Source organism: Tauraco erythrolophus, chromosome 9 (assembly GCF_009769465.1).
Source record: "Tauraco erythrolophus isolate bTauEry1 chromosome 9, bTauEry1.pri, whole genome shotgun sequence".
Taxonomy (NCBI): Eukaryota; Metazoa; Chordata; class Aves; order Musophagiformes; family Musophagidae; genus Tauraco; species Tauraco erythrolophus.
This window is the reverse complement of record NC_141473.1, coordinates 13,289,726-13,302,380: the sequence shown is the minus strand read 5'-3', so window position 1 is coordinate 13,302,380 and position 12,655 is coordinate 13,289,726. Positions and strand designations below refer to the sequence as shown.

General features: G+C 42.0%; 1 protein-coding gene across 1 annotated transcript in view; it reads left to right on the top strand.

Moving 5' to 3' along the window:
- Positions 1 to 11,241, top strand: part of SORCS3 (sortilin related VPS10 domain containing receptor 3) — a 309,066-nt gene extending 297,825 nt beyond the window's left edge. Inside the window, 5 exon segments of the mRNA XM_086616318.1 lie at positions 1,859 to 1,990; positions 3,872 to 3,971; positions 6,150 to 6,255; positions 10,413 to 10,573; positions 11,177 to 11,241. Of these exon segments, the coding sequence (XP_086472444.1) occupies positions 1,859 to 1,990; positions 3,872 to 3,971; positions 6,150 to 6,255; positions 10,413 to 10,573; positions 11,177 to 11,241 (564 nt within the window).
- The last annotated feature ends 1,414 nt before the right edge of the window (positions 11,242 to 12,655 follow it).

Genomic DNA, 12,655 nt, shown 5'->3' with positions numbered 1-12,655 from the left:
TTTCTCAACATGCTAGCTTAAAAGAATGAGAAAGAACAGCAGTAATGAAGCTATCATTTTAAATCGATAAAAAGCTTCTTATATGCTGGATCTTTTTACAGAGGCAAAGTATATTGGGAATTTTGAGGAAATATTATTATTACTTTTATTAATGTTTCTGTGGTACTTTTTAGCTTTTAATACCCCTGAGGACTTTACGAATTCTAGATTGTAATAGTATCATTATTATTCTTATTTTGCCAATTTTATATTACAATATCTACTGTTTTCTACTCCAAACATTTGGGTAGTGTTACTGTGTGTTGTTAAACAGGTGATCCACTTCATCTCTGAATACAGACATTGTAGTATGTTAGATGCATGAGGAAGATATTTTTACCTTTTCCCAATAGATATTTTTCCTGAAACATATTTTTACCTTTTCTTCTAACGCAGCTAAGTATAGTAACAGGTGGACCTTATAAAGCTCTACTCCCTTTCCAACTGGGGCAAAAAATGACGATTCAGAGGGAAAATAAACTTACCTTTAAATTACAGGACAAAGAGACTTCTGTGGGTGGAAGATACTGTCTGTTCCTTTGGGATTAATTAGAATATGTTAACTAGCACTCATGTTCTTGCAGGAAAGGGGACAGAATAATTTATGATATCAAATAGCCAGAGACTTTGGTTTTGTGTGAAATCAGGAGATAGATTTAGGAAAGCTTTTGTGTTTTTTTTACATTCTGCCAAAAATGTATCTTGCTTTTTTGTTGTAGTTGTTTTTTGCTTTAGCTACAGCTGTTCTTAGAAATGGAGGCTGATTATTTTTACAGGGAAACTACATTCCTGCTTATCTTTTTTCATCTGCAGCCCACTCAAAATTCGCAGTTTATAAGTTTCCTTAATTGTTTTCCCATCCTGAGAAAACACCAAGTCCTTTTGTTTAAACTGTTGTTCCCTTTTGCTATATTCAGAGTCAAGCTTGCAGAAAAAAGAAATTAATTAGGTTGTAACTATGAACAGTTACAGACAACAGTAGAAATCATGTAGAAGTGCTGCTTGCTTATCCTTTTGTGACTGTTTGGTTGGAGCCTGTGATCTATGCTTCTGTCACCAGGAATGGGCTGCCCCATTGATACATTTCATTTCAAGAATGAGGTCAAGGAGCTTGAGGTTGGGTAGGACCAGGGCGCTGATGGAGTTAGCCTCATATAGCAGAGAGTTTCTGAGGGAGGAGAGGCTTCCTGCCCTACTGAGGATGCACAGCTTGGATTTGGGGAGAGAGGACAGTATCCTCAGTGGACAGGTCATGCTGAAGGCAATTGGAGAGTCAGGTGTGGAATTGACTCTTGGTTCAGCAAACTGAGCAGTTCCTAGCACAGCCATTCCGATCAGCCCCAGGAGTAAAAAGTCTCCTACTGGAAACGTTAGTAATTCATATATAGCCAGTGTAGATCCCTGTAACCTGATATTAGAAGGTGATTGCTGGAAATTTTCTTCATCTGTCCCTGTTAGTTGCACATTTGCCAGTGGTTGCTTCAGACTTTCTGGATCTGACTTTGGCTCATTCTTTTGTAGCAAGAAGGACTATGTTGAAAATTCAGATCTGGAGACATGGTAGGTTTGGACTTTGGATAGAGATCTTTGGGTCCATGGGTGTTGTCAAGTCTACATTTACTTCTAGAAATGAAGCAGAGTGAATTGTTAGCAGGACCTCTATTTCTGACCCACCAAATAAGCAGAACAGCTCATTAGGACCGCAACACTTACAGTGGAACTGGCAGATAACAATTTGATGGGAACACAGTTTCCCGTAGTAAATGGAAATGTCAGTAACAAAATAGCAGTTAGAGACCTCCTTTTACTTTACTTTCAGGTGACCGGTATCCCTGATGAACAGATCTTGGTAGCTGTATTTCCTGGGCTGCCTACTTCTGCTGAACTCTTCATACTGCCCCATAAAAACACAACAGAGAGAAGGAAAAGCAGTGACGCAGATCTGGAGCAGGTAAGGAAAGAAGGATTCATGGAACATTCACTCCTACCATTTGCAGATAGGCCTCTTAACTTGTGCAGCATTAGATATGACTTAAAATAAGTGTGATAGAACTGGATGCATCTGGGACTGTGGCAGTATAGTTTATGGCATTAAAGAAAATTATTTTCAGAGGAAAAATGGGCTTTTCTAATACCTCACTGAGATATGTCACAGTCTACCAGCAGTGGTTCTTCGTAGATCAGTGGTATGTCCTTATTACAGTAGTTATGGCCAAAGGAACCTTGAATATGTACTCCCTCTACTCCCTGGAGGAATGCTAATAGAGGCCAAAGCAGCAAGATAATATACTGAGGTTTACTAAAAATAAATCAGGCTCTTCAGCTCGTATATCACTGGAACAAGACCTCTTTTTTCTGCAGCAGAGAATGGCGTGTGCAAACTATATTTGGAAGTTACAATATCCATCCATTTAGATAAATAGGTAATTACAGTGATGAATAGCAACAGTGATATGCAGGCAAGGGAAGAGCTAGGAACAACAGCACGAGTCTGCTGAAGCTTTCATGCTAGAATTACCAAGTGATTAAATCAGCTCTATAAAGGCAAAGGAGTGAAGTACTGCTGGAAAGGCTGCTTAGCTCTAGCTAATGTTCTTATATGCAGCATTTTTACTGTGTGCAAGCTATGTGTGAGCCCATCTCCAAGTAACTCTTGGAGGAGTAAATTCTTCTGTGATCAAACATTAAATAATTCAAAGGGCTGCTGAATTCTGTGGAAATTCTTGTCACCCACTGAGCAGAGTCATTCCCCTCTGAATAGTATGTTTGTCCTAGGAGGCTAGCAAAGCTGACCTCTTAAATTTATGGTGGTGGGTGTGCAGAAGAGGTGCATTGTGGTTGGAAGGTTTGGAAGGCTATTTGGAGAAATTTTCCTGTTCAGTAGGATCTACTTATATTAGAATTCCCTCTGAACGGGCTGTTGTGTCAATATTTCGTATATCAGTATTACGCAGACATCTCAGATTAGGTTTCTGACTAGCTGACCATGAGGCCTGAAGCTCTAGTGCTCTAAATTATTTGACAGTCTACTCAGTTGTACTTTGGCACCTGTTGTTGACTTCTGCTTAAGGAGGTTTTCCCTGGAGAGTAGGCCATCAGAACTACTCAGTAGCTATGTCCTAACTGTCAAAACTACTCTAGGGAGATCAGGCATCAGCAAATGCAGGCTCCAGTGTGACATGCCAAGTATGTGCTCTGAGGCAACCAAATAACACATCATAGTTGGGTTGCTGAGCCATGAGTAAACTCCAGTCCAAGGTCCCTCTTCTAAATGAAGGAGGAACATGGCAAGTTTGCCATTAATCTTCAAAACTGGATTGTCTCATCCCCAACAGCCTATTTAAACAGGAGCCACATGACTAGGATTGTCCTGAATCAATGTGAGCAAAGAAGTGTTACCTAACTCGGTTGCATCATCCGTCAATGAAAGGCCAATATGTCAGTGATTTCCAAGTGCATTAGATCAAATTCACAGGACCATATGGAGGGTGAAAAGATCCTTAGTTCTTTTCCCTCCTCCTCTACCCACCCCCCAAAAGGAAAAAAAAAAATACTAGATTTCTTGGTTTGCTTCCCAGGAGAGGTATAATAATGTACTCTGTGAGTCTCAAAAATCCTGTAGGGAGACTTGCATGCAATAATACATACACAGTTCTGTCTGAAGTGCACGTACATATTTCTTTCCACTTCCTCAGTCTCTCACGTTCCTTCTCTTCCTGAAGCCAGTAAGAGATGTTAGTCACTGTTCGTAGGCTACATGTATTCCTAAATGTTCTCCAGAGCTTGCTGTCTTCTATATTGTAACTACCTGTATCTCTTATTATTTCCTCAGGTGGTAGAAATCCTTTTTAATGCTCTCAATCAGAACCTGGTCCAGTTTGAACTGAAGCCTGGTGTTGAAGTCATTGTGTATGTTACTCAGTTAACATTAGGTGAGTGTGGAGTCAAATGCAGAGCTGTGGTTCTCTTGAGGCGTCAGACATCTTCGGGAGAACCAGTCTACATCAGAGCACTCACAGTTTGGCATGTGCTACTGGGATACATAGGACTGATTGTATTGAGGCGCTGTCTGTGGTAAAAGCAAGAAGTGTTAAAACCAGGATCCAGCAGTGGCACCCTGGAGGAGAGGGAGTGGCAGCGAGCGGCTGTGTGGCATTTAGTTGCCAGCTGGCCTAAACCACGGCAGCATCTTCATGCACCAGTTTGTACAAGTATTAAAAGTACCTTTTAAGAGTTCCCTCTGGCTTAATTAACTAGTGCATTGATGTTTTTCAAGCGTGTTAGAAAATCAGGTGAATGGTGTTCTATTAAGTCCTCATTGGGCACCTGTGGAATTCAGTGTGGGTATTACTAACTTTCATGGATATTGGATCAAATCCTTATTGCAAAGGGCTTGTTAATGTTACAACTAGCCCAGAAGCTTTATAGGGGCAAAGTACTCATGAAAAGAAGATCTAGGCCTCTTACAGGGAATATGTGCCTGAATATTGACTTCTACAAATTAGAACTTATTTAAATCTCAATGCTACCTATCTCCACTTTCGCAGACTAATGAATAGTTGCTTTAAGCTTCATCACCTCCTTTGCTTTAAACCACCTGAGCGTGAAGCTCTCAGCTACTGCTGAGAATTTCAGCCAGCCCAGTTTGAAGCTCTCAGCTGTTGCTGAGACAGTGATGACTACAGAGAAGACGATGGATTTATTTTTGCTCTTGCTTTTTATGACTGCCCTTGCAATTATCTGAAATGTGGGATCTTGTGCATATGACATTGCTGATAGCCTCTCCGAAAGATTGGGATTCATGTCCCAGGATAACACACTTCAGCTTCTATTTACATGAGACTGTCAGAGAGCTAAGAGCTGGGCTATGACCTATCCTACAGGTAATGCCTTTTTGCCTTCACTCTCTGACTTTTGTTTGAGGATGAGAATCGGATGTTAATAGCAGTAGGCTGGAATGAGTTAATTTGCAAAATTGGGAATGAGATCCAAATATCTACAGTCTCCAGGTCCAGAACCTGCCTTTGTTCTATAAGGCGAAGTATGGATTTAGCTTCCAGTGCTCAACTATTCTCACACCTCCCTAGTGGGGGTGCTGCATTTGTTTCATGGCCATTCCTGTAATATTTTGACTCAGGTGAAATGGCAGTCATTCTTTTCCACGAAAGATTCCATAGAATAGTAGAAGCAGAAGACTGGCAAGTTCAGGTTCTTAGGTGTGACAATTTGGCAATGGAACCGAAGAGGCGTAGACTTTTTTCCCATCTTCTGGGTAACAGAGAAAGAATAGAGAACAGTAAAAAACCAAAACCAAATGCTTATGCAGAGTGAGAAACACTCAGCAGCTACTTATAATCATTTGTGCATCGTTAGAGACTTCTCATCAGACTCTTGATTCTCAGCACAGTGCTCAGGCCATTAAGATGGTCTGCTCCAATGAGCTGTGGGAATAGCTGCATAAACAAGCTATAGTGATACACTTTATTTAGCCCACCCAAAATGTCAAGGATGAATGGATCAAATCTCCAAAATGTTATGATGTAGTGCGTGCTTGGGTTCAGGATTATTGCTTTGAACTCCTCCACATTATGAAAACTGACTCAATTAAAAACTCTGTAAGGTCCAATACAAGGATGAATCTTGAGGCTTCTCGCAGGACCAGATCCCTGTCACATGTGAGACAGACACATCTTCTTGGAAGATGAGAGTCATGCAGTTCATGGATGCTCTGAGGTAGCTTCTCCAAAGGGGAATAAATATGCATGAGGCCACACCTCACAAATTTCTTTTCCACTCCAGTCCCTGGAAAAGCCTAAAAAGAAGTAGCCCAGAGTGTTAACACAGGATTGATCAGCCATTCAGCTAAGCATGGATTGCTGTGCCTTTTCACTAGGAGATGTTGGACTGCGCTGTCTTTGAAAAAGAGCTTGGCTTTCAAAGGACAAGAGAGTCAATCCGTTTCCTACCAATTGGTCTTGCTAAAAACAGCATGCACCATGCAGTGGTGATAAAGCAGATGTGACAAAGACAGAGTTGAGCTCAAGTCTCTGGTAATTATGTGTTCCCTAACAATACCTTATAAATGTAATGCTCTGCCTTTCCTCCTGCAGCACCCCTTGTTGATTCCAGCACAGGTCATAGCAGTTCGGCAATGCTGATGTTGTTGTCTGTGGTATTTGTAGGCTTGGCTGTTTTTTTAATCTACAAATTCAAGAGGTAAGTTGAGAAACTTTGAGGGATGGGAGGAGGACACACTGGGTAGTTTATAGGCAATCTAGGCAGAGCAGTGCCTGTACTGCAGATGTTATGCTGGCCTAAGGCTTAGACCAGTATAGTTCCCTATTTCTCGTGCATAGAGAGAAGACCATCTACTGCCCTTTCACCACAAACTTGGTGCTCCGAAAGCTCACCAAGAGCTCAGAAATCAAGATGTGACCTGCTTCAGCAGAGTTGCTTGAACCACAGACCAGAAATGGAAACCCTGTGTGTGCACTGAGTACTGAGCTACAGAATGCAAACTTAGTAAAAAAATCACATGATAGATGTCTTCATATGTTCTGTATCCATCTGGCCAACTGCCTTAGTGCAAGAGTATCTCATTTGTATGTTGCAAAGTGAATACTTTAGTTTTGCAGAGGAACAGGTGTGATTATTTTAAAGGAGGGAGACTCAAAGCCAAAATGGTTTGTGGTAAGCATCAAAATGCCTTTTGGAATTTGTGCTGAGATTTTCTTTGCCGGATGTTAATATAAACCTTTTGCTTCCAGGCAGCAGGCAAGACCTCTAGTGGCCCATGGCACTTTGCTGCTGCAAGCTATGAAATAAAACATGGGATAAGAATGGCCTGTTTGCTCATGGGCTGCCTTATGAGAATGTATTTTAGGCAGATGGAGCTCCTTAGGAGGAACTTTGCATTCAATGCAGTACTTACTGTGTTAAATGGTCTATGTGTCCAGATTCTGCCCAGTGGCAAAATATTGTATGAGAAGCATAAGCTGAGTCTGACAAAAAAAAAAAAAAAAAAAAAAAAATCTGAACATGAGTAGTTCCTCAAAATTGGGAAGTAGAGCTTTTCCTGTCCAGATTCCAGCTATAGGTTTCTCTCTCCAGCTTTTCTGCAGCCCAAGATAAGGCTCGTACTCTCTAATGATGTTAGTGGGATACCAACAATGTTCAAAACGGAATGATAAGACAGGCATGTATCCTGGTCTCCAGGTTTAAAGCTTCCCTCATTTCTAACCTCTTGCATTAACCATTGTCAAAACTAGTGGGTGGCACTGCTTCTAGTGCTTGATCATCTGCACATCGAGATCTGTTACTAAGCTTCCACTGGCTTCAGTGGCCCAGGACAATTTCCAGAGAACCCATGTATGTGAATCTGCACAGGTGTAAATTTCCAGGCCTGCAGCGTGCCTTGCTTGTTGCAATCTGAAACCCTCTCCCTGCTTCTGTGAGGTGGAATAGAGCTTCCCAGATGAATGGGGAATGGGACGTGTGCTGGGGAGGCAGCTGATGATTTCTCTCACTCTCAGATGTAGGACAAGGAGGGCAAAGAAGTCTCTCTGGGAGATATGTCAAGATGTAGGTTCCGCACTTTGTAAGATGTACTTTCCTTTGTGTCTTGGTGAGATGGTTTCTTAGGTTTAGCCTAATGTCTTTGGCTCTGTGATCAGGGATCAGTTACCAGGAAGAAGGACCTGTATATTCTGGCTGCCAGAGCGCAGTAAGGAGCCTGGTAATCCACTTTGCATTCTCTTTCCATAGTAATGCTTTGGCATTACTTTCCATAGTAATGCTTTGGCAGTCTCCAGGTCATGTTATGCTACTATAGCTCATAAAACTGACTCTTGTACTACTTAAGCATCCTGAGCCTTGGGCATAGCAGCCATCAGCCTTATGCACATCCAGGGCTGGGAAGACCTGCCTTGTTAAAATCTGTCTGAAAACCGAATGTATTACAAATCAGGAGTGAGAGGGAAAGTGGTTAAAGCATTGGTTTTGCTTAGCCCAAAGCTCATCAACTTGCTGTCCCCTCTTACCTGCTTGTCCCAAAGAGGACAAACCTAAGTCAAACTGGCAAAGTTTAGGATTAAGTCAGGTACCCAGAGTGTCCTCAGCTTGATTTTTCAGAACAGAAAGCAAATTTTCAGCTCTGTCTAAAACTGCTGGCTCAATGGATCAGAAGTGAGAGCATGCAACAATTCTTAATGGAAAAAGGAGTTGAAAACAAAAGCTTTCCTCTAGCTCTCAGTGATGCAGAGGTCCATTAGCCATATGTACTTTTCTGATTAACGGTGATCCCAGCCTGAATACAGAACTGCTGCTTACAGGAAAAGGTTGTGGAGAGAGAGCATGGGCCTGCATGAATTTTTAATTCTACAACTTTATAGAATCCGTGCTTTGCTGCTTTGCACACAGACTCCTTATTATGAGTCTATCAAGTTACAGACTCAGCAGGCATGTTAAACACTGCTGCCAGGGAGATGCTTGTTGAGGAGGTCAGAGTGGAAAAGGAAGGAAGGGGAAAAGCAGGGAAATAATCTTTAAAAAGGTTGTTTCTTTTCAGGGAGACTGAGCATATAGCACGTGTATGGGTGGCGGGTAATAGTGGGGCAATGGCGCAGTCAGTGTGTACGTGTCCTGAGACAGGAGCGCAGGAGTGTGTGTGCATGCACGTGTGCTCAGAGGTGTGCGGTGGGAAGTTGTGTCCACCTGTGTCTGTGCTGGGAGGCACAGCAGGATTAGGTATGTGTGTATGGATGCACATATGCACAGCTGTCTCAGCTGCTTCTTTCCCTAGCTCTCTGAAGTATCTGGAGGGTCTCTGCCTCACGACTCTAAAGAGCTTTTCCTACCTTTCCTCTCAAAGCTCAGGAGACTATCACTTCTCTACCATTGCATTGTTTGGAAGTCTTCCAGTATCTCCAGGCATGTTCTTATGTCCACATCTCTACACACCTCTTCACGTATTCTGGGCACTTAAATCCTATTGGAATGCATTTGTCCTTTCTCATCCACTGTGTGCATTCCCTGTGTAGTGCTTATGTCTTTGAGTGATCTGTAAGGCATATCTGAAAGTTAGAAAGAAAGAAAGAAGGACATGAGGTTTGTTAACTACTGCTAAACATCTCAAATGTGTCCTGACTTGCTGCTGATTATGAACAGAATGACAAATCAAGCCAACAGCACAGGTCATTTGAGGCCAGAACTTCACTGGAGTAAAATCAGCATAGATCTATTGAATTCATGAAAGTTGAGGCAATTTCCACTGCTTTCAGTCTCTGAGATATCCAACAGCAGACAAGCTAGAATAAAGAGATGGCATTTTATATAGCCTCTTTCGAACACATCTTCTTTCTCTCTCCTGTGTGCTTTAAGGAACTGAAAAAAATTTCCTTATTTTAGCAGTGTGGACTGCAAGGCACACAGTCCTTTTAAGGCCATTAGAAAAAACAGTCAGTCACCATCCAACAGGTGACAACATACAGATAATCCTAGCCACCCCCCTGATGCTTAACATATTACTTTTCAGTTGTCTTATTTTAAACTTGCATTCCTCCAGGGATTACTATCTATCTGTCTAGGCCTATCTAAGTATCTGTCTAACTCACTGACTTTCAAGGGTATCACTCTAGCAGTCCAAGTTAACTTCTCTCAGAAGAAGGAAGAAGAAATAATCTCTTCATTTTCTTGGCTTCCTAAGCAGCAAGGGAAAATAATTCCCTGCAAACTTGCATGATCTGTAGCATGGCAAACTGTTTTTTTCAATGAAATTGTAACAAATAGACTTTGGGTGGGTGTTATGAGGTCCAAGTCCTTTCTGTACACTGAGGCAGGACCAATTCTCTATAACTCTTTCTTATGTGGCAATTCCTACCGAGTCAGTGTGGGCCTGTCAATGGAAACAAGCCTAGCAATTTTTTTCTCAGTTGATAGTAGTGCTCAAATTGATTTTTACTTTTGGTTTCCAATGCACCACTGATCATATAATAGATACTGAGAGAGTTGTCAATTGCAGCTGATTGTACTTAGTTGATTGCTGCTCTCTGAGCTGAGTGCAGTGCCCACTGTGTGCACGACTTCTCATTTAAAAGGGCAGGACCAGAACATTTAGATTTACAGCTGGAGGAGCCTTTGGGCACAGGATAGGAAGGCAGTGGCCTGAGATTTGCAGTAGCTTTAGGCTGGTTTTGGAATTAGTGAATGATAATGGCACTTTCAGAGCTGAACATCATTGTGGTGCTTTCACCATTCCGAGAGCTGATACTTTGCCTCACTGCTAGTGCTGTATTTCTGGAATTGGTCTCAGTCTATGACATGCCAAGAATCCCTGTGTTACAAAACATAACCTCTTGTTTTCCTTTCCTGTGCAGGAAAATCCCTTGGATTAACATATATGCCCAAGTTCAGCATGACAAGGAGCAGGAAATGATTGGCTCTGTCAGCCAAAGTGAAAACACCCCCAAAATTACTCTGAGTGAGTTCACAGACCCTGAGGAGCTGATGGACAAAGAGCTGGACACACGAGTGATGGGTGAGAGACAGCCCTCAACTGGGGCTTGTTTGGTAGTCTGGATGAGGATGTTGGTCACTCAGGCATTAGGAGAGGCAGTGACTTTGACCCCAAGTATAAGGAGAGCCTGAGAGAGAAATAGGGAGCAAATCTCTTTTTGCAACATGGTAACAGGGAGCTTTTCTTACAATTTTTCAGCTTTTCTCACAGTGTTACATGACCAGGGCAGGAACCTGGAAACAGCAATAGGTATACAAGAGTTAGTAATGGCTGTGGCTCATGCCTATGCCTGCTCATGACTGTGTCTCTCCAGTGGAGAGATCCTAAATTCCCTGAACCCTCAGAAGAATCAGCTGAGCCAAGTTTACACTGTTGGTGTGCTATCATTACAAATGAATACGTCCCTAATAGCTTAATGCGTTTACTGCTGATCAGCTGAGCTGCAGTAACAGGTTGTCTGCATGCTCCATGCTTATTGCAAATACAGAAAAGGATGTGTTACTTTTAAGCACCTTTTCTGTCTTTACACTTACACAAGCACATACTAAGAAGGAGTGAGAAGCAATATAGTCCAAACTTTTGAAGCCACTACACTGACTCTCTTCTCTATTTTCTCCTCCACAGGAAGCATCTCAACAATTGCCAACAGTGAAAGCACAAAGGAAATCCCCAACTGCACTAGTGTTTAATACTGAGAACCCACTTGGTCTCCAACATTTCTGACTTTTTATTTGTAATTATTATTGTTATAATTATTATTATGAAAAAAGAGAGTTATATGTCATTATTATAATTTGGGAAGGGATGGGTGGGCTTTTTCTGTTTACCAGGGCTGCATTCATAAATAGAAAGGGTTCTTCATATTTAGGAAATACTCATCAGATTAGAAAGAAAAAGAAAAGAATGAGTCAAATGTGCAAGGGGATTTGAATGCCAGCCTCTTGTTAAGTACAGAGTGGGAATTTAGTATTCAAATCCAACAGATATGTATAGTACCTTAGGCAACACGTTGCAGGTAAATTGTCCCTTTTCAGCCCTTTTCAAAAGAAGTCATGAATTAGTTACTTCATCCTGCCAGCGGGCTCAGGCTGGGTTGTTGGACCAGGCTCTGCAACATGCCAACAGCCCTCGCTTTCCAATGACATGCATGTCTCAGCTTTTTGCAGGAACTTGCCTCTTTTAATTGCTTTTAATTTCAGTCACCCTCTGGCACTGCTGACTACTGAGAAAGGAAAAAAAAAAAGCAGAGCAAACACACACATCGGTGTTCCTTGGACTGTAGATTGGCTGGAGGGGACAGCACCACAAGCGATGAAGCAGCATGCCTGAGTTTATGAATGCAGCCCAAATCCCGTGCATGTGAATAGCGAGGATGCCGAAGGCCAACTGTAGATAATTACAATGTACATAGCTTTTTATTTCTTGGGAAATAATTTAATGTTTAGTAAAAGAAGATATGTTTAAAACAGAACCTGAACCACGTACACACATGCACGCACACGCACGCGCGTGCACTCGCATCCCTGCGTGTGCTCATACACGCCAGCCAGCCAGGGACCGTGGTGAGCACTTGAATCACACTTTGGTTCCAAGCGTGTTCCAGTTGTCTGTCATATTTCAGTCTGACACTACTGTGTACAAACAGCACAGTTTATTTCTCTGTGTATAACTGTAAGCCTTTTTTTTATATAGAGAGAGTATCATTTCCTATGATGGAGCAGAAGATGATACTAGCAGGACAGACTATGAGCCTGTCATGAATATTTTAATGATGTTCATAGTCTATTCACCTCTGTCACCGTTGTGCGTTTCTGAGAAAGATGATCTTGGTGATATCCATTAGGGAAAATGAGGAAAACAAATGTGAAAGTATCACCATCTCAGTGTGGACAAATATCAGTGTCCTTGCAGTACCCAGGACAACCTCAACTCAGCAGTGGGCAAAGCTGCACTAGCTTTATTCTCAGTGAGAAATAATGCTTTTAGCAGTTAAGCCCGTGAGGTAAAGTGCTATTCAGGATGTGTAAGAGTAGTAAATTTTGGCTGAACATGATACATGTGATTAGAGACTGCTTTTTGAAGGGGGAGAATGCAGGGTCAGAC